This window comes from Pleurodeles waltl, chromosome 12, assembly GCF_031143425.1.
Source record: "Pleurodeles waltl isolate 20211129_DDA chromosome 12, aPleWal1.hap1.20221129, whole genome shotgun sequence".
NCBI lineage: Eukaryota > Metazoa > Chordata > Amphibia > Caudata > Salamandridae > Pleurodeles > Pleurodeles waltl.
Window position 1 is genome coordinate 70,070,462 of NC_090451.1, and position 20,468 is coordinate 70,090,929.

The 20,468-nt window shown below is 43.6% G+C and overlaps 1 protein-coding gene across 3 annotated transcripts in view; it reads right to left on the reverse strand.

Annotated features, from left to right (window-relative positions):
• NFIC (nuclear factor I C) overlaps nucleotides 1–20,468 on the reverse strand; it is a 343,790-nt gene that overhangs the window by 37,568 nt on the left and 285,754 nt on the right. For all 3 annotated transcript variants that reach the window (XM_069216686.1, XM_069216683.1, XM_069216684.1), the window contains one exon: nucleotides 9,902–10,086. In XM_069216686.1, coding sequence (XP_069072787.1) covers nucleotides 9,902–10,086 — 185 coding nt within the window. The remainder of the gene's footprint in view (nucleotides 1–9,901; nucleotides 10,087–20,468) is intronic.

Consider the following 20,468-nt stretch of genomic DNA (forward strand, 5'->3'; position numbering starts at 1 on the left):
TCTGATAACTTGGTTACCTCAAATGTTGCTAAGATGAGTTATTTGTCTATTGATTGTAACATCTCACATTAATTGCAGGAAATCTTTCAATATACGTAAAGGGCGGTGTCTAAGTATATTATATTTGAGGAATTTACCAGTGGTCACTTTGTTATGCCAAGTTGTCCTCCATCTTTTCAGGAACACCTCCCAATACAGCAGTCACTCTTCACCGTAGCAGTACTAACACTGACCGGTGTTACCGCTCTATTAAGTGGCTCCATTAAAGGAGGGTTTTGGTTTCTACCTCTGAGCATCCCGTTCCATTCAGCCGCCCATAGCCCGGCAGCCATCTTGGAATCACAAAGTAAACAATGTGACAAAATAGATGATTCCCCCATTTAAAAGTGAGGGAAAGCCGCAGACCCTCGGGGGAGAAACTATCCTAGCCAAGGACAGCTACTGAAGAAAGACAGTTATATATGAAATAACAATATATTGTATTTGACAATTTCACCAGACCTTGCAGGATGCAGTAGTGTGCCATCCATACACCCTAGGTCCAAACATTTCACTTCACAATCCCTCAGCCTATAATCAGAGACAGACACATACAAAAGGACATGTGCATTCACACACATGCGCACACGTATGCACGCTGGTGTGACTCACTCCTCACAAGCAGTGTGATCCTGAGCATGGAGGGTCAGCAGTCTTCCATTGCCCATCAAACAGAGACACACGCAATACATCCGGCCTCCATCCAGACTTTTATTTTTGCATAAGGGAAGGGGGTTCTTAACAAGGATGATTTACAGAGAAAAATAAAAAGTTACATGTACAATGTAGACGTATGCATCATATACTCATGTTGTATTTCCAGTTGCTGTGTGTTTGTACGACTACTCCAGGCATTATTTGCAAAATTCTCCCAAAAACGAAAAAGCTGCCCCCAGGCCCTCAGATGTAAGAGGAAAGTTCTAGAAAAGAGCCCAGACTCTTTCTAGGTGGCCTTGGTGAATGGGGCTGCAGGGGTGCAGAGGGCAGGCAGGGTAGATCAGGGTGGGCATGATCTGGGTGGGGGAGGCAGGGGGGTCCCATCTGTATGTCAAGCTCAAAGGTCCTCTTCCCCAAACCTTTCCATATATGGATGACACGGACATTAATGCACTCAAAAATGATTAAGAACAGCTGTTTACTGAACAAATATTACAGTTCAATTAGCAGCTAGAATTATTACAACAAACATCCATTGTGAGCAGCTATGTGTTTGCAATTTTAAAAAAACTGAGAAGCTGCCACCACATTCAACATGTACTCCAGAAACACTTATATCTAAAGGGTATTCAGCTTTTTAAACGTGTCAGTTTCCCACGAATATTTGAGAAAGAACAAATAGCAAATGATTTCAAAGGTGGTTTGTGGTATTAGCAACTGATGAGAAAAAGTACACTCTTGCTACAGAGCAGTAACAAAATACACCACTTGTGGCCCTGAAGCTTGCGAGACGCTTTAGGAGTTGGAAAAGGCCCGGAGCCCCGTCCATGTCACGTCAGTGTCTTTCATTGGTTCGTGGGCTTGCCTGTTAAAATCTGCTTGCTTTCATTAGTGGAAGGCACGCATACGTCATGCCTCTTCTGGTGGTTAGCCCTCCTCGAGGGCACCGACCAAGTACTGAAAACATGCGAGGCTCGCTGTTTCCCGTCCGGTTTGTGGACTACCTTTTATCTTTTGTTCGCAGCGCGATCGAGCGCTTTGCATAACATCGACCCTGTTACATAGTTAATTGCACTTTTGCCGATAGGTTTCACTTCGAGTGAACTGTAGCAGCGCGATCGCGCTCTTTTTTTCTTTCAATGTGGAAAGAAAAATCCGGTTGGGAGTTTACAACTGCTAATGGCTGTAACTCAGAGAAATGCGAGACCCTAGTGCATTGCAAAGGCTGGTTATCATTGTCTTTACGGAGAAGAAGCAGCGCCAAAAAGCGCCAAGCAACAAAAAAAAGTAACTTCTAAACACGCAGAGTTCACCGGCCCAGCAGAGCTTGTCTTTAAAGTAGTTCTGTCTGCAGTGTTGGTCCCAGAACAGAGGCTGGGCGCTATCGGAGGCTGGGCGCTATCGGAGGTTAGCGCTGTGCATGTTTTGCTATTTGATGGGAACATTTCTTTGGGGAAAAATTACAGTATTTAAATGTTCCTCAAACTACACAAACCAGAGCGTATAGGGCTTTGTATGTATGTCTGTCTGCTGCCTGCCTGCCTGCCTATCTATCTACCTATTCATGAGTTCTTCGCCTCTGCCAGCGCTTTGAAGTGGTCTCAAGGCTGAATTGGGCGCTTTACAAGCCGCTAACTTAACTTCTCACTTTCTTTCTCATTAGACATTCACGCCGCACCCCCTTCAACCAGGGGCCGAAATAAAACATCTGACTCTACAAGCTGTTGTACAATGACCCCCAGCCCCCTGTCTGGAGCCACTAGTAAAAGCTTTGGTGGAGGGTGGGGGGCACTGTCAGGGGGCACAGCCTTCGAGCTTCAGAACGGATGTTACTAATTATAAAACATACATTCCTTTATTCTAATATAAACGTTTACCGTGCCCTTGTAAGTACTGTAAATAGAATATGCTAGTATTACTGAATTTCATGAGGATACTCAATTCACCAACGTTCGATGAATTTCGGACTCACCTTTCCTTGCGGGTCATGGCAGATATTAGAGGAGAGCGTTTAACTCACCGAGCCACCTCTGCAGGTGAGTATTCCACAATGGTCTCGCCCCCCACCCTGGTCAGTTTATTTGTCATGTTAGCACTTTCCATTCCCCAAAACACGGGTACGTGTCACTGTGAGATCACTTACAAGAACTAATAAGCCGCCCTCTTTTATAGCGCCCACTCTCCAGTAAGATATATACCGTACTGAAGCGCTTTATTCCCTTCTCCGTCGGTGCTGCTGGGCAGCGCACACTCAGTGGTAGAGTCTGTCCTGAAGGGGGCCTTGGCTGAGGCAGGATCTAACAAGGGTGCCATGGGCCCTCGACAGCTCGGGGCTCGGTGCCACTGCACCTACTGCACTATCGATAGCTACGCCCCAGCAGCTGCGTCGGCTCCTGCCTTCCCATCACCTATGCCACTGCATCACTCGACATCCCCAGCCCCGCCGGCTCCTGCACACACCCAGTCCTGTCTGTTTGTAGCACTGAGTTGCTGCACAGGGCTGTGATTTTATCACCACTGCAGCGCGCTCCCTGCGGGGCTCTCCACAAGGGGGCGCCGTATACCCACGGCCCACCCGCCTGGAACCGCGGCTTTCAGAGTTTATGCTTCAGGGCCCAGCACTCAGGTTCCCGATAAGGATGGCGCCACGGATCCCTTCTACGCCCCCCTGGCACCAGGCGGCACCGATCCCAGCCTCAGCAGGGCGATGAGTACACTTACCAATCCATAACTACCAGCCTAGGGCTCCCCGCCCGCCCGGCCACTCCGATCACCCCGCCTGCTTCACACCTCTGAAATCTAGGCGCTAGTTAGTCCCTTCATTAACTAGAAAAACAGAAATCTAGGCGCTAATTAGTCCCTTCATTAACTAGAGAAACAGAAATCTAGGCGCTAATTAGTCCCTTCATTAACTAGAGAAACAGAAATCTAGGCGCTGGTTAGTCCCTTCATTAGCTACAGAAACAGAAATCTAGGCGCTGGTTAGTCCCTTCATTAACTAGAGAAAGAGAAATCTAGGCGCTGGTTAGCCCCTTCATTAACTAGAGAAAGAGAAATCTAGGCGCTAATTAGTCCCTTCATTAACTAGAGAAAGAGAAATCTAGGCGCTAATTAGTCCCTTCATTAGCTACAGAAACAGAAATCTAGGCGCTGGTTAGTCCCTTCATTAACTAGAGAAAGAGAAATCTAGGCGCTGGTTAGCCCCTTCATTAACTAGAGAAAGAGAAATCTAGGCGCTAATTAGTCCCTTCATTAACTAGAGAAACAGAAATCTAGGCGCTGGTTAGTCCCTTCATTAACTACAGAAATCTAGGCGCTAATTGGTTCCTTCATTAACTAATCACAAACCACATGCCTAAGTCTTATTGAGGTTTTGGGGAGTACTTTTTTGGACTACTTATTTATTTCACTTTTTGTTCCTTTGAAACTAGTGTTATTTTCAACGTTACATTTAAAATCTTGGGCCCTTCTACCTACATGACTAGAACATTTGATCTAACTTCAGACATACAGATATTATGTGCAGCAGTGATTCATATCTGAAGGGCAAGAAAGGCACCAACATTCAACCTGAGTGAAGGTGGGTAGAAAAGAGTCCGTATTTCAACCTCTCGGTGAGTAGCGGCTTGCAAAAAAAGTGTTTGCAAAGCCTGAACGTATGCCGTTGGCTGCCAACCTTTTTTGGTTTGCCAAAGCTTGTTTTGCTATAAATTTTGTAAAAATGGCTAACACCAAAATCGTTTTTTGGTCTCGAAAAGCATACATTGCCAGGGTAGTCGTTGGGATTGAAGGGAACAGCTTTCAGCGCTGAACTGGATATGGCCCTAGCGAGAGCGCAGAACGCCATTACTGACAGTGAAGTTAGCCAATCGCTGGGGTCCATTTCCCCATCCGGTATTCTGCGGTGGGCGGATGAAAAATGTGAATGACACAACAAACGGCGAATGGATGAAGAGGGCTGGCTGAAAGCCCACACCAGCTAGTACATTTTAAACATAGATATATAATTTTAGTAAAGCCAAATGATCTTGGCTAACACCGGACCTAAAAAAAGGCAAGTCTGGAGGTGCAAGCAAAGCATACAATCTAGAGAGACTGGTTTGCGCCCCAGAATTCTGGGGCAAAAACTCGCATCTAGAGAGGGAATCGGGCCAGACTTGTGCTATGCAAAGAACATAGCATGAACCCTTCTTTTGACAACGGAAATGGCGGTCACTGCAGCTGTGTGGCGGAAGGCACTAGGATATAGAACCTAGCGCCTAGGTGAAGGGCTGCTGGGTCTCTGTGTTGAATAGTGTAGCTAAACGGCCACCTTGTGTCCCCCTCAAGAACTTAGTCACTGCATGTTATGAACAATGGTAAGTTTGAACAATTCTAAGATTACTAATGCAAAACATTTCTATCAATAGTCCACAATCTACCAATCAAATGCAAAAATAAATACTCACAGCCTGATACTCTTACACCACTCTATTTATATGAAATACACACTTTTAAAAGTCTCATACAGAAATGAGAAGATGGTTTTGTATTTATTAATTTCCATTTCAAATCCATATAACTCAATAAATGTTGGGAACCGGGGGGAAGAAAGACAATAAAGTGCACATATTTGCACTCTAGTAGAAGAAACCGAGATTGTGTTACAGCTGGTGGTGTTTTTATCAAGTGTGGTGGGTGGCTGTACCATGTTGAGTACAATGAAATAGATACATTATATTTGAGTATAAATTAGTTTTTCTGTTCTGTTGCTTATGTATGCATCAGTAATATGTTGGAAATTGTTTCGGCATCTACCCTGGATTATTTTAGAAAGGGTTCATCAGGGCCAGGAAACTCTTTGTATGTTAATATCTTGGCACAGGGCAGGGCAGAGAGAGAGAATATATATATCCAAAACAAAGTTGCTGATTTCCCGTCTACTTTACACGGCAAGTCTGCAGTAGGGTAGCGAAGCCTCATATATCCAACGTCTCACGAGATTCCTCTTCACGTCCATAATACAGAAGCGGAACATGTACCGCGGCTTAATTGCACAGAGATTCTTTATTATTTCATTGTGCAGGCAACAAAAATAAACGACCCTCGTTTACATTTATATATATATATATATATATATATATATATATATATATATTTTTTTTTTTTGAATGAACAAAAAATAAAAACTAAGTTATGGTTTGGTTCCTGCTCAAACAAGCAATACTAGTTATGACATACAGTAAACATAATGCATGCCATAAATCCATAACTCCACTCACCCACCATGGTTAACTCTTGCTTGTTTGACTTTTTTCAGTGCCATTTGCAAATGGATGTTTTGTGCATGGCAGGCAATGTGAGTTATGGAACACTTTATGTGCATTGCATACCATAGCTGGCGAATGTCAGTGATTTTGCACGTTTGAGCCAAAACAATAGCTCCATTTTTAACTCCTCTTTTCATTGAATTTCTATGCTCTTTACTGTGTTTTTATATTAATACACTTTAGTCCAAACCCACTGTGGGTGGTCATCTCCTTGACACTAAAATCCAACATCCAAGTGGGTCTGGCTGCAACAACATTGGAGCAGAGATTGCCTAGAAAGGACGTCAAGTGCCACGTGGGAATTTATACCTTAAGATTCAAGATGGCTGCCATACCGCTAGCTGTGCAAGAGTTCCTTCGCCACATGGAAACGTAATCCTCTACTACCACAGAGCGCATTGCCAACGCACCCCCATCTTGAGCCCGGTCCGCGCTCGCACTCTGTACTGACTGCAAGCGTTCCTTTGCAGGAAGGCCCTCAGCATAGGTGATCTCACGGTCCCCCGTTCTTACACGAGTCTGAAGTCACCGTAAGCCGCACATCCAGCCCCGCATCCTGACACCCCTACTGCTCCTCCACAGTCACCACAGCTGGTGTACACCTAGAAACTGAGGACAGTCCTTGGAACACTAATGGCATGAAGACACAGGTGTACTTTAGAGAGCAGTGCCCCTGCAGTCTGACAGATTGAAGCATTCTGAAGACGCTCAGAAACTTTACTTTGTGGAATTTTATGGAATTTTGCTTTAGTTACTGTTTTGGAGACAGTTAATGCTTTGTGGGGAGTGCCCGTGACATGCTTTTGCACTTCTTCAGTGTTTGACTCACCCAATTTTACTTTTATTAAGGTTTTTTCATATAAAGCAAGCTGGTTTCAATAAATTCCTGCATGTGGGTAGCTTTTATTGCCTGTTGTGGTTGCACAGTATTCCCATATGTTTTTAACCACATAAAATAGCTGGGCGAGGCCCAAAGAACTGTTTGTACATTTCACTCCAGGTGGGATTGATAACCTCAAGGCGTGGGGGTGGTTTCCAAATAAAGACACAGTGTGCTTCTACTCAGAAGACGAGCTCAAGTCTTCTGAAACAGTATTGGGGCTTGATTGGGTGAAGGAAACCTGGATTGGTTCCTTTGATTTTCTATAGACAATGGTCTTCAAAATTTTAAGGCAGCCTTCCCCCCACCGCCCTGTGTAAAAAAAAAAAAAAAAAAAAAAAAAAATCAAGCCTCCCCGAGAATGACAAATTCTCACTTTAGTCCTGTAAGCTTGGCAACTCAGAATTTATTTCATAATTCAAACATCGCCATTATGTTCCATTTAGAAATTCCATCAAGTACACGATTGCGACATGCTCTTAGCAGCCTGGTCTCCCTAAAAGTGTACAAGTAGCCACAATTGTGAGAGACTTTAAGGATTATTTGGAGCCCCCCCCATGCTTAATTTGTGCATGTTGTTTCCAGTGCGGGGCACCAGCACTTATTTTTGAGGGCCGGCATTTTTGTTTTTCTGCCTTAAGCATTTACTGAGAGCAAAAGACACATATGGGAAAGACGGAGGAAGAGAAAAACGAAAAAGCATTGCAATGGGAGAAAGCAGAAAGCCACAAGAGTGAGCTGAAGGGACAGGGAGTGGCTGTAAAACGGATTGAAGAGGCCCGAGATGGCTTCAGGATTACGCTGTTGTAGTATTCCCTGTTCGCAAATTTTAGTGCAGCAGCCACATGTTTAAGAAGAGGGCTTTGGGCACTGGCACATTTTTATTTACAAATTAAGCACTGGAGCTCCCCCTCCCCCATTTGACACCTACTCCCAGCCGAGACATGAATGACATAAGACATCGTTGATGGCCTGAACAGGGTGTCTCACTGCCACTCTGTTTTATTTCACTAAAAACCTAGGGGTTGGTGGTAACTTGTGTAATTTGCTGTAGTGTAATTACACAAAATTCGTGATTAAGTGGAATTATGCGATGAGAATATCCGAGCATTTAGCACTGTGTGCTTAGCGTAAAAGGCACACTTGTTTCCAAAATGGGCCCAAGGATGCATTTTGCGCTAAGAAAATAGCAATAAATGGGACTGAACACGAACAGCAGCAGATGCTCACCCTCAGTAAATTTGTTGTACCTGTGCTCCTGCCTTAGGCTTTTTGTGCCAAATTACTCAATCATGTGAACAGGCGTAAGCGCGTAATTCTCGGTAATTTTGCATCAAAAGAGTAACTGAAATTTACCGAAAGTACTCCAGTTAGTCCAGCGGAGTTCAAATTTTACCCAGGCCTACAAAAGACACATCACTGCTTTCAGCATGATGTTGGCGTTCGTTTCCCATGGACACAGTAAATGCTCCACCCTAACATCTACTCAGCCCCACCTCTAGCAGGCCCTTCCCACAGTTTGGAGACCTCTGCTCAGGGGTCGAGAATGGATTTATCTAGTAGAGTCCATCATCCTTTCTTTAAACCTAATACCTCGGTTTTGGCCTTTCAGGAAAAATAATATTGCTGGAGGAAGTCCCCCAAATTCAGAAAAAAGGTTTCCTCCTTTATAAAAATCTGCTAAATTTTTTGATCTGCATTATTCTTCCCTTCGACTCCATTTCTGACCTTTAATTTGTCTCTTTCTTCCACCAAGCCCCTCAAGCCTTTCATGCAGCACAGAGGACAAGAACGATCATTAAATGCCCGCTTCAGATTCTAGGTCAAGCCCCGCCTGTGCGCATAAGATTGTGAGATCATAGAAGAATCACTCGAGCCCTCTGTGGTGGGGCTATTATGTTATTCAAATATTCCATCCTTTAGGCACAGAATGTTCTGATTAGAAAAATTAGAGCAACAAGGAGAGAGAGAGAGAAAGAGACAAAGTCAAAAAGTGAGAGAGGAAAATGAGTGTTGAGCCATCCCAAGCCCCCCCTCACTCCATTGTCTTTTGTGTGGTTTTATACTCAGTCTCTGCCTCCCTTGTTTCTCATTTTCCCTACAATTTCACATGCACTTTCCTCTAACCCCTCTTCCTTCCATCACTCTTATGCTTAGCTCTGCCTTTTACCCCATCAGAGGCTCTCTCGCGCCCTAGTCTTCTTCTTGCGCCTTCTGTGGGTGTGCTTTCTTCTGCAGCGGCTTCTTTTGACGTTTTGTCTTATATTACAGTGGTCCCTTATATATAAATGTGATCACCAAAGAGAGGTCTTCTTAAAGCCCGCAGACAACATACTGGCTTTCCATGTCCACACTTCAGACAGACAGACAGACAGGCAGACACACACACACATACACACACTTGTTCAGAACAAAACAACAATATTTTTTTCAAATTAGATGTAGCACAGTCATTTAGCACCAATACTAATTTATTTTGGAAAAGTTACTAAGAAAGGTTTGTTTTTGGCAGGTGTCCGCGCATTAAATCTCCCACACTACCTTGTGGCGGAAAGCTGTCTATGGAACCCGTATATTCTGATCCCCGTCCCTCACTGCTTCCATGCTCCAGGATACAGGTGTGTTCAGTAACTTCAGCCATCATTGTATGCCCCCCACCATAACACTGCACAGAGCCAGACAAAAATAAAGATTCTGCCACCACCTGGGCTAAAAAGGGGTACTGCAACCACGTCTGAGATCTCAATCACTGTCCCATTTTAACTTGCCCGTAGAGGTCTCTGTTGGCTCACAGTTTGCCTGCCCACATTAACCCTGTCTGCTAGCTCCAACAGGCTCAAATTTAGATGGCCAGCACTTATCAGTGGGAAAGTTGGTCTGCTTTATTTGCACGTACAGTAAGAACGACAAAGTAACTAGTAATGTGATGCTGCAATGTTCTATCACCAAGCTTGCAATGGCATGTGCCAATCCGATAGAGTGGGGAAAAATGGGCCCTTGAATGGCAAATACTCACCGGTCCAGGTTGCTGACCGGATGGATCACAGGCCAATGAGACGAGGTCCTTCAAGGGATCCTGGGGGTTGAGATGAGGGGGGTAGCGGATCGCTGTGTGCTGAAAGTACGTGGACGCCGCCTGTGGGAGGATTGATGTGGTGGGAAAGTGCAGAGCTGATGAGGGGTGAGGACTCCGTGAAAGACCTGCAATAAGAATGGTCTTTATCATGACATGATTTACGCATATGCTAATAATTTCTTCTTTGAGAAGCATTCAGAAGTCCCCATGAGGAGAGTTTCAAACAAGCGGAGAAGCACCAGCCAATGACAGCAGAAGGGGTGTGGCAACACCTGATGAGATCACAAAAAGGAAACAAGAGTTCACACTGCAGTTACATTGTAACTCCCACTCAGCTAATCAGAAAACAAAATCATTAATCCATAGCTAATGTTGCAACGCAACGCCAGCATTTCAGAATTCAAAATGGCCACCTATACAGTGGTCCATTCACAGCTCTGTCCACAAGGACACACCCCTGACACATCCATGCTTGTCTGCTTGCTCTTGAAGCTCAGAGTGAATATATGCATCTTCATCTCTCACTCATTAACTATCCAACACCCTATTGCTACCTCAACAATAAATTCTAACTCACATTTTTTTGCCTGAATCAGTTATGACTGCCTTGAACTCCATATGGATTTACATCATGAGATCCTTTGAGGGGAATTTGACAGAATGGTGAAACTGTACCTCTGTTATTGCAGTGTGTTATTTTCTTTAACAGAGACGCTGCAACACACTTTCTACAGTGAAGTAGGATTATGTACATCAAGGGCCTTATTACACGTGTTTGGAATTTATGGGATGCAATAATTATTGCCTTTTTCAGGTTTCTGGGGTATAAGATGCACGTTATGGTTTTATTGCGCACAAACCTGCATGTTGTAGTAAATACTGGCCCTTTCCTCCTCAATAAATTCTGACAGGTTTGACCTGCCAAACTTGAACCCAGAGTGTGATATTGGTCACACCTTGTAATTACCGGCTGTGATAGACACACTACTTGCAATTGCAATCCCTGTGCAAACAGGTATTTGCATGGAATTTAACAAGCCATGTGTAATCAAGTCCTCAGGGCTCTCTTTGAACCTAGTCTGCACTCCAACACTCTTGGGTAAAGTCGGCTGCCATGTTTCTGCTCTGCTTGCACAGACTGATGTACTCATGGCATTCGTGGGGCATATGGCGGGACCTGCCGCTCCGGAAACCATTGGTAGGGGGTCGATTCACCCACAGGGGCCACGCTGTTGCGTGAGAATTTAGCGTATGTTTGTGATGGACTACAGGATGATGTGAGGGGCGTTCACAGTAAATGCAAGGGTGTAGCTACCATTGGTGCAGCAGGTACAGTGGGACCAGGTCCCAGACCCGAGAGGCATATTAAACCCTCAAAATTGCTGTATTTTACTACATCAGCAGTCAAAGGGGCCATTTTCCTTGCTTGAACCGGAGCCCGTGGCATCCTTGCCATGCTACTGAGTGAATGTTAGCCAATGGGCCCCTGTTTACTCTTGGATCCTTGCGGAAGTACAAATTGTTTATTTATTTATTTATTTATTCATGCAGTTTTATATAGTGTGGACCTTGCCCAAAGGCTTTAGAGCATTTTACATAAGAAATGGTGCGCTACATTTTAAAAATGTGTCATTGGCAAGAACAGCAGTGAGGACAATGCATAGCAGCGGTGAGTTGAAAATATTGATGCAAAAAAGAGCAAGAGAAACTGACTAGACACAAAATAGTCCATCACATTCGCCAGACTGCGTCACTCGGTAGTCCCTGCGGATGGTTACAGGCGAAGGACAGTAACACGTCAGAGATCAAGGCTTGGAGGAAGCCATGTGAGGTCGATAGTAATGGAGCACCAGAGGCAAGCCAGGCCGGAGTAAGGGAGCAGCGTATTCGGACGCAGGAGAATGAAGAGTAAGAGAGGACTTTATAGTCCGGTAGGGAAGGAGTCCACAAACAAGGCAGACTTGAAGAAGCAGGCAGGCTGGAGCCTGATTAAAACTCTTCTAAGTTGTTTAACTTGACATCTGAGCGCACTCATAACAGGAACCATAGGCCAATGTGCCCGCCCTTGTGAACGACCAACACATCCCACTCCAGGAATCTGAATGAGGAGCCATAAGATGAACGATGGCCTTCCTCGGTCAATTCAATCCATTTGTAGGGTTCCATTTAAAAACAAGCTGAAAAACAAAGGGCCTGTCTTGGGGTTTGGTCGATTAGTTACTCTGTCACACTGTAACGGGGATCCCGTCAGCCGTATTATAAGTGCCACAGTATATAATGCAATTTTTATAAGGGGGGTCGGTATCTGTCATGTGGCAAGTAACCTGCCCGCTAAAATCTAACTTAGGCTCTAAGACACAAAAACATTTACTGACACACAAAGAGATGATGGGCGGAGTGCTGAAACTTTTCAAACACCCCCAGTCACAGATCTGGGTTAAATCCATAGTTCTTTTGCTCACCATGCCACCCCAGTTTGGACCCAGCCATATGCAAATCAGTCTTGACCCTGCTCCCCGTGGGAATAGTCCAGCCCCAACTGCCAGGCCAGGTTCTCCCGGACCGGAAACAAGAATTCTGGGACCAGTTTCCAGGTATCACCTCTCATCAGCTAGGCTAGCTTGAATCACAGCGGCTTGAATCACAATGGCCCAGTGAGCAAGGGACCCACATCTGGCCACACCCTATTCACTTAGGGTGAGCATAGCAACACACAAAAAAATGATGGACGGAGTGCTGGAACTTTTCAAACACTCAGCCCCCGTCACAGATCTGGATTAAATCAATCGTTCTTTTGCAATTAGTGAGATGGGAATGCCCAGACGTGGGTTGTGTGCTAGTATGCCACCTGTTTCAAGCTTGTCTGGCTGATGAGGGGTGATACTCCAAAACCGTCCCAGGATACTTGTTTTGTGGTCCAGGGAGGACATGGCCTAGCACTTCAGGCTGAACTGTTTCCATTGGAAGCAGGGTCAAGGCTGGGTACAAGCTAAAATACAGTGGCAAGCAAAATAATGATGGGTTAAACCCAGATCTGTAACAGGAGATGAATGTTTGACAATGTTCAGCATTCCGTCCATCATCTTTTAGTGTTACATTTTCAAAAAAACATTTATTGCCAGAATATCGCCGTACACATATACCTCCTCTATAAAATTCTGCCCTGTTTTAACCTCAATGCCCACCCACGTTTGAGTACTGTTTTCACAATTCCCCCTCCAATCTTAACACATTCTGGCATTATTTCTTAATAATGGGTTTAGGTGTAAGTAGTATAGGATATCTCTATATTGTAGACAATCTGGCAATCAACGTTTTACGTTGATTTCTTTGTAGCCTATTTCCTTGTGCGAACATCTGTCATATTAACCCTTACTGTCATCATTTCACCCCAGGACATTTGTACAACGCTCAATCTTCCACCCTCTTTAAAGAATCTCAGCCTACAACTTTAATAACTTGTTTCATATACACCTTCACATCAAATATTATTTCAAATCTCAGGAAATAACATGAAGTACCATTACTCAATTTGATGGTATTCGATACTCAATTTGATGGTACTCAATTTATCAACCTTGGAAGACTGAAGAGCTGAGTTGGCTTTGCCAGACTTCAAAATTGTGACCATCAGATCACAGCTGATATCAGAGGAAAGAGTATATATTCCTTGAGTCATCTTGTTGCTATCTCAGTATATATGCCTTACATCTCGCTGGCTGTAAGAAGTAGAGCTCTACCAGTAGTTTTAGGATTAGATTCAATAAACAGTGAGTAACAATGTGAACGAGAGATCACTAACCAGGTGGCAGTGTTATACCTACAGATATATAAAAATCACCACTATGGCCCAGAAAATGTGGACAGGGTTGTTAACACTTTCTTTGTAATAAAACAACTCAATTAGAACAGTTTTATAAAGAAACAATACTTCTGATACTTTACATTAACTTTGTGTAAAGTTTGACAAACTACTCCTGTGGGTGCTGTTTCATGTGCTAATATGAATCATGTGTTGGAAAAATTGGACTGTTACCATCATTTTTGTATTCCCAACACTCCTGCTTTGTAAACTTTATGGGACTTAGAAGCAATCTGAAGGTAATACATTTGAAGTGTTTTCTCACAGTCTACATGGGGGCTGATTTTGAGTTTCGCAGAAAGGGTAACAGGCCAGGCCTCCTGATTTATAGGCGGGCGAACCTTATATATGGCAAAGAAGGAGCCAACTCGGATATCTACCTCCGGTATTAACACATAACATTGCACATTATTTTGAGTGCACGTTGTTCTGTGTATTTTTTGGAGTTCGCCTACCGCAAGGGAAAACCTGGCAGCAAGGAATAGTAGTACAAAAAAAATTATGACTTTTTTTTTGTTAAAATCTGCAGATAATGCAGCAGATGAAGGATTATGTGGCAAAACTATATTTAGGGCTCGCGGTTTTATGGTATTTATCATTTTAACATTTCCATCTGTATTTATCCATATTTATTTTTTGCCTATTTTATTGGCATTTATCTGTGTTTATTTTGTGTTTTAAGAATAAATGGAGTCGAAAAATGTTAAATGTCTACATTTATTTAACTGATATTTAACTGTAAAACATGCACTCAAACTTGGATGCCTGTCACATTTTAGCAAATTAAGCAGTCAAATATAACAGAACACTACACCCCACAGGCAAATATTAGCATTAAATAGAGGTATATGTTAACAGGTGCCTGTATTTAAGGACGTCTCATCTCGTTTTTAACTCCCCATGCTGTATGTGTGTTCAGCTGTGGGCCCATACTTCATAAGGGACTCCATGGAGAGTCACTCACGAGAACCACACTTTTCTGTATCTATCTGCTGTTCAAAATAAATACCAACAGGGGACACATTGTTTTCTGTCTGTAATTATCTGTAAAAATCAGTAAAAACTGAAAACTTGGAGCCTTTTCTAAAATGATGTGGAAAACGCCACGACCGCACAACTGCATAATTCCAGTGGCACTGCCTATGCCCAACAAACTCAAAATCTGCCTCCTTGTTCTTGGAGCCTTCATCAGGACCAGGGGATATTACAAATAGCAAAAGTACCTGGAAGTTACAGCCCAGTGTAGGATTGGGATTAGCCTATGTGAATGAAATCTAGGGCAGTGACTAGGGGAAATCACAGCCCCAGAACTAACCATGCTCTGTGGTCAGCCAGTCTGGTTTCAAGTGAATAGTTTCAAAAGTTCTGAACTTAATGATACGGATTCTGAAAGGAGAGCCCTTATTTATAGGCGAGTGGAGGGGAAGACAGAGGTTGTGCAAGAACTCCTCCTTGGCTGCTTCAAGAATATTTAAGGTTTTACAGCTGTTGCCCCAGGATTTCCATTCAGTTGCTTACATGCCACACTCCATTGGATAATGTTTGGCAACATTCTATGGGATGCAAGTTAAAATTACACAAATATTAGAAATTCATCATTCGTAACAACATACATCGTCGCGCTTGTTACAAAAATAATGAAAATGTCACTTACCCAGTGTACATCTGTTTGTGGCATTAGTCGCTGCAGACTCACATGTTTGGCACAGTCCGCTGCCTGGTGTTGGGCTCGGAGTATTACAAGTTGTTTTTCTTCGAAGAAGTCTTTTTTGGTCACGGGACCGAAGGACTCCTCCCTCTTCGGCTCCATTGCGCATGGGCGTCGACTCCATCTTAGATTGTTTTCCCCGCAGAGGGTGAGGATGGAGTTGTTTGCTATAAATAGTGCCCATGCAATGGAGTGAATATGTATGTACGTTAAGAGTTTATAATAATTATTTACAAATGTACAAATGTTTAAGATTTAAGATCTACTTCTAAACGGCTACAGGCTTCCCGGGGAGGCGGGAGGGTACATGTGAATCTGCAGCGACTAATGCCACGAACAGATGTACACTGGGTAAGTGACATTTTCAGTTCGATGGCATATGTTGCTGCAGATACACATGTTTGGCATAGACTATAAAGCAGTTACCTCCCCTAAAAGCGGTGGTTTAGCCTGTAGGAGTTGAAGTAGTTTGGAATAATGTTCTTAGTACAGCTTGGCCCACTGTAGCTTGTTGTGCATTTAGTACGTCTACACAGTAGTGTTTAGTAAACGTATGAGGCGTAGACCAGGTTGCAGCCTTACATATTTCGCTCATAGGAATGTTTCCTAGAAAGGCCATTGTAGCACCTTTCTTTCTGGTTGAGTGTGCCTTTGGTGTAATAGGCAATTCTCTTTTGGCTTTAAGATAGCATGTTTGAATACATCTGACTATCCATCTAGCAATGCCTTGTTTAGAGATTGGATTTCCTATGTGTGGTTTTTGAAAAGCTATGAACAGTTGTTTTGTTTTCCTGATTAGCTTTGTTCTGTCAATGTAGTACATTAGTGCTCTTTTGATGTCTAATGTATGTAGTGCCCTTTCAGCCACGGAATTTGGTTGTGGGAAGAACACTGGCAATTCTACTGTTTGATTTAAATGGAATGGTGAGATTACTTTTGGCAGAAATTTTGGATTTGTTCTTAGAACTATTTTATTTTTGTGTATTTGAATAAATGGTTCTTGTATGGTAAATGCCTGTATTTCACTTACTCTTCTGAGGGATGTGATTGCAATGAGAAATGCGACTTTCCAGGTTAGATATTGCATTTCACAGGAATGCATGGGTTCGAAAGGTGGACCCATGAGTCTTGTTAAGACGATGTTAAGGTTCCATGAAGGAACTGGTGGTGTTCTTGGTGGTATAATTCTTTTTAGCCCTTCCATGAATGCTTTAATAACTGGTATTCTAAATAGAGACGATGAATGAGTAGTTTGTAGGTAAGCAGATATTGCTGCGAGGTGTATTTTTATAGATGAAAAAGCGAGATTCGCTTTTTGCAAATGTAGTAAGTATCCTACTATGTCCTTTGTAGAGGCATGTAATGGTTGTATTTGATTGGTATGGCAGTAGTAAACAAATCTTTTCCACTTAGATGCATAGCAGTGTCTAGTGGAAGATTTTCTAGCTTGTTTTATGACCTCCATGCATTCTTGTGTGAGGTCTAAGTGTCCGAATTCTAGGATTTCAGGAGCCAAATTGCCATATTCAATGATGCTGGGTTTGGATGCCTGATCTGTTGTTTGTGTTGTGTTAACAGATCTGGTCTGTTGGGTAGTTTGACATGCGGTACTAGTGAAAGGTCTGGTAGAGTTGTATACCAAGGTTGTCTTGCCCATGTGGGTGCTATCAGTATGAGTTTGAGTTGGTTTTGACTCAACTTGTTTACTAGATATGGAAGGAGAGGGAGAGGGGGAAAAGCGTATGCAAATATCCCTGACCAACTCATCCATAGAGCATTGCCTTGTGATTCGCGGTGTGGGTACCTGGATGCGAAGTTTTGGCATTTTGAGTTTTCTTTTGTTGCGAACAAATCTATCTGGGGTGTTCCCCAAATTTGAAAGTACTTGTTCAGAACTTGGGGGTGAATTTCCCATTCGTGGACTTGTTGGTGGTTTTGCGAAAGGTTGTCTGCTAGTTGGTTTTGTATTCCTGGAATAAATTGTGCTATTAGGCGAATGTGGTTGTGAATCGCCCACTGCCATATTTTTTGTGTTAGGAGGCACAATTGTGTTGAGTGTGTTCCTCCTTGTTTGTTTAAATAATACATTGTTGTCATGTTGTCTGTTTTGACAAGAATGTATTTGTGTGTTATTATGGGTTGAAAGGCTTTTAACACTAGAAATACTGGTAACAGTTCTAGGTAATTGATATGAAATTTTGTTTGGTGTATTTCCCATTGTCCTTGAATGCTGTGGTGATTGAGGTGTGCTCCCCACCCTGTCATGGAAGCATCTGTTGTTATAACGTATTGAGGCACTGGGTCCTGAAATGTCCGCCCTTTGTTTAAATTTTTGCTGTTCCACCATAGAAGCGAGAGGTATGTTTGGCGGTCTACCAACACCAGATCTTGAAGTTGACCCTGTGCCTGTGACCATTGTGATGCTAGGCACTGTTGTAAGGGTCGCATGTGTAGTTTTGCGTTTGGGACAATGGCTATGCATGATGACATCATGCCTAGAAGTTTTAGCACAAATTTTGCTTGTATCTTTTGGTTTGGAAACATAGCACTTATTACCTTGTGGAATGCCTGCACTCTTTGTGGACTTGGAGTGGCAATTCCCTTTGATGTGTTGATGGTTGCTCCTAGATATTGTTGTGTCTGACACGGTTCTAGGTGTGATTTTGTATAGTTGATGGAAAACCCCAGTTTGTGAAGGGTTTGTATGACATATGTGGTGTCGTTTGCGCATTTTTTTACTGTGTTGGTCTTGATTAGCCAATCGTCTAGGTAAGGGAACACATGTATCTGTTGTCTCCTGATGTGTGCTGCTACTACTGCTAGACATTTTGTGAACACTCTTGGTGCAGTTGTAATTCCGAATGGCAACACTTTGAATTGGTAATGTATTCCTTTGAATACGAACCTTAGGTACTTTCTGTGAGAAGGGTGTATTGGTATATGAAAGTACGCATCCTTTAGGTCTAATGTGGTCATGTAATCTTGCTGTTTGAGCAGTGGAATGATGTCTTGTAGTGTGACCATGTGAAAATGGTCCGATATGATGTAGGTATTTAGTGTCCTGAGATTTAATATTGGTCTTAATGTTTTGTCTTTTTTTGGAATTAGAAAGTACAGGGAGTAAACTCCTGTGTTTTTTTGTTGTACTGGTACTAACTCTATTGCATCCTTTTGCAGTAGTGCTTGAACTTCTAGTCCTAAAAGTTCTAAATGTTGTGGTGACATTTTGCGTGTTTTGGGAGGGATGTTTGGTGGGAATTTGTGGAATTCTATGCAATAGCCATGTTGGATTATTGCTAATACCCAATTGTCTGTTGTAATCTGTTGCCAAGATTGGTAGAATTGGCTTAGTCTTCCCCCCACTGGTGTTGAGTGAAGGGGTTGCGTGACTTGAAAGTCACTGTTTAGGTGGAGGTGTTTTTGGAGTCTGGAATCTTCCCCTACTCCTTGGGAATTGACCCCCTCTATATCCCCTGAAACCTCCCCTTTGGAATGAACCCTGATATGGTGTGGTTCTTGTTTGTTGGCTGGTGGTGTCTGTGGGTTGGCCACGAAACCCCCCTCTAAATGGAGTTTTTCTAAAAGAGCCTCTGCTCTGCGGGGAGTAGAGTGCGCCCATGGCTTTGGCCGTGTCTGTGTCCTTTTTAAGTTTTTCAATGGCTGTGTCCACTTCAGGGCCAAAAAGTTGTTTTTCGTTGAAGGGCATATTAAGGACAGCCTGCTGGATTTCAGGTTTGAAGCCTGAAGTGCGGAGCCAAGCGTGTCTCCTTATGGTGACAGCAGTGTTGACTGTTCTCTCTGCAGTATCGGCTGCGTCCAGTGAAGAGCGGATTTGATTGTTTGAGATCGTTTGTCCCTCTTCAACTATTTGCTGCGCCCTTTTTTGGTATTCTTGGGGAAGATGGTCTACGAGAAGTTGCATCTCATCCCAGTGTGCGCGGTCATATCTGCCCAGCAGCGCTTGAGAATTTGCGATGCGCCACTGGTTGGCTGCCTGTGATGCTACTCTTTTTCCTGCCGCATCAAATTTTCTGCTTTCTTTGTCCGGAGGTGGGGCGTCGCCAGATGTATGGGAATTTGCTCTTTTGCGAGCTGCCCCTACTACTACGGAGTCAGGTGGTAACTGCGAAGTAATAAACACTGGGTCTGTGGGTGGTGGTTTGTATTTTTTATCCACCCTTGGGGTGATGGCTCTTGATTTTACGGGCTCTTCAAAAATTTGTTTTGCGTGCCGTAACATCCCTGGTAGCATTGGGAGACATTGATATTGACTATGTGTAGCCGAGAGGGTGTTAAATAAAAAATCATCCTCTATAGGATCGGAATGCAGTTGGACATTGTGGAATTCTGCAGCCCTAGCCACCAGTTGCGAGTATGAGGTACTGTCCTCTGGCGGTGACGGCTTTGTGGGGTATGAATCTGGATCATTGTCCGGCACTGGGGTGTCGTATAGGTCCCAAGCGTCTTGATCCTGATTATCTTGACTTATGGTAGTTTGCGCTGGTGAGTGCATTTGTGGCGGTGTTTGTGCCGGCGATGCCTGTTGTGGTGGAGAGGGCGGAGGCGTGACTTTTTTAACCACTTTGGCTTGTGGTTGTGCGTCATCCTTGAGGAGACCGATCCTTCTTTTCCTCATTATTGGGGGAAGGGTTGATATCTTCCCTGTGTCTTGCTGGATGTACAGTCTCTTTTGTGTGTAGTCTGATTCTACACTTTGGAGCTCTTGTCCAAATCTGTGCATCTGGCCACTTATTCCTTGTTCCTCTGTGTAGGATGAAGGTGTGGAAATTTTCGGCGCCGAGAGAGAATCTTTTTTCGGCTTCGGCACCGACAGAATTTTTGTTCCTTTCGGCATGGAGTCTCGGTGCCGATGTTTTTCGGTGCCGGTATCTTGTTTTTGTCTCTCGGAGCCGCTATCTCGGCTCCGAGGTTGCTCC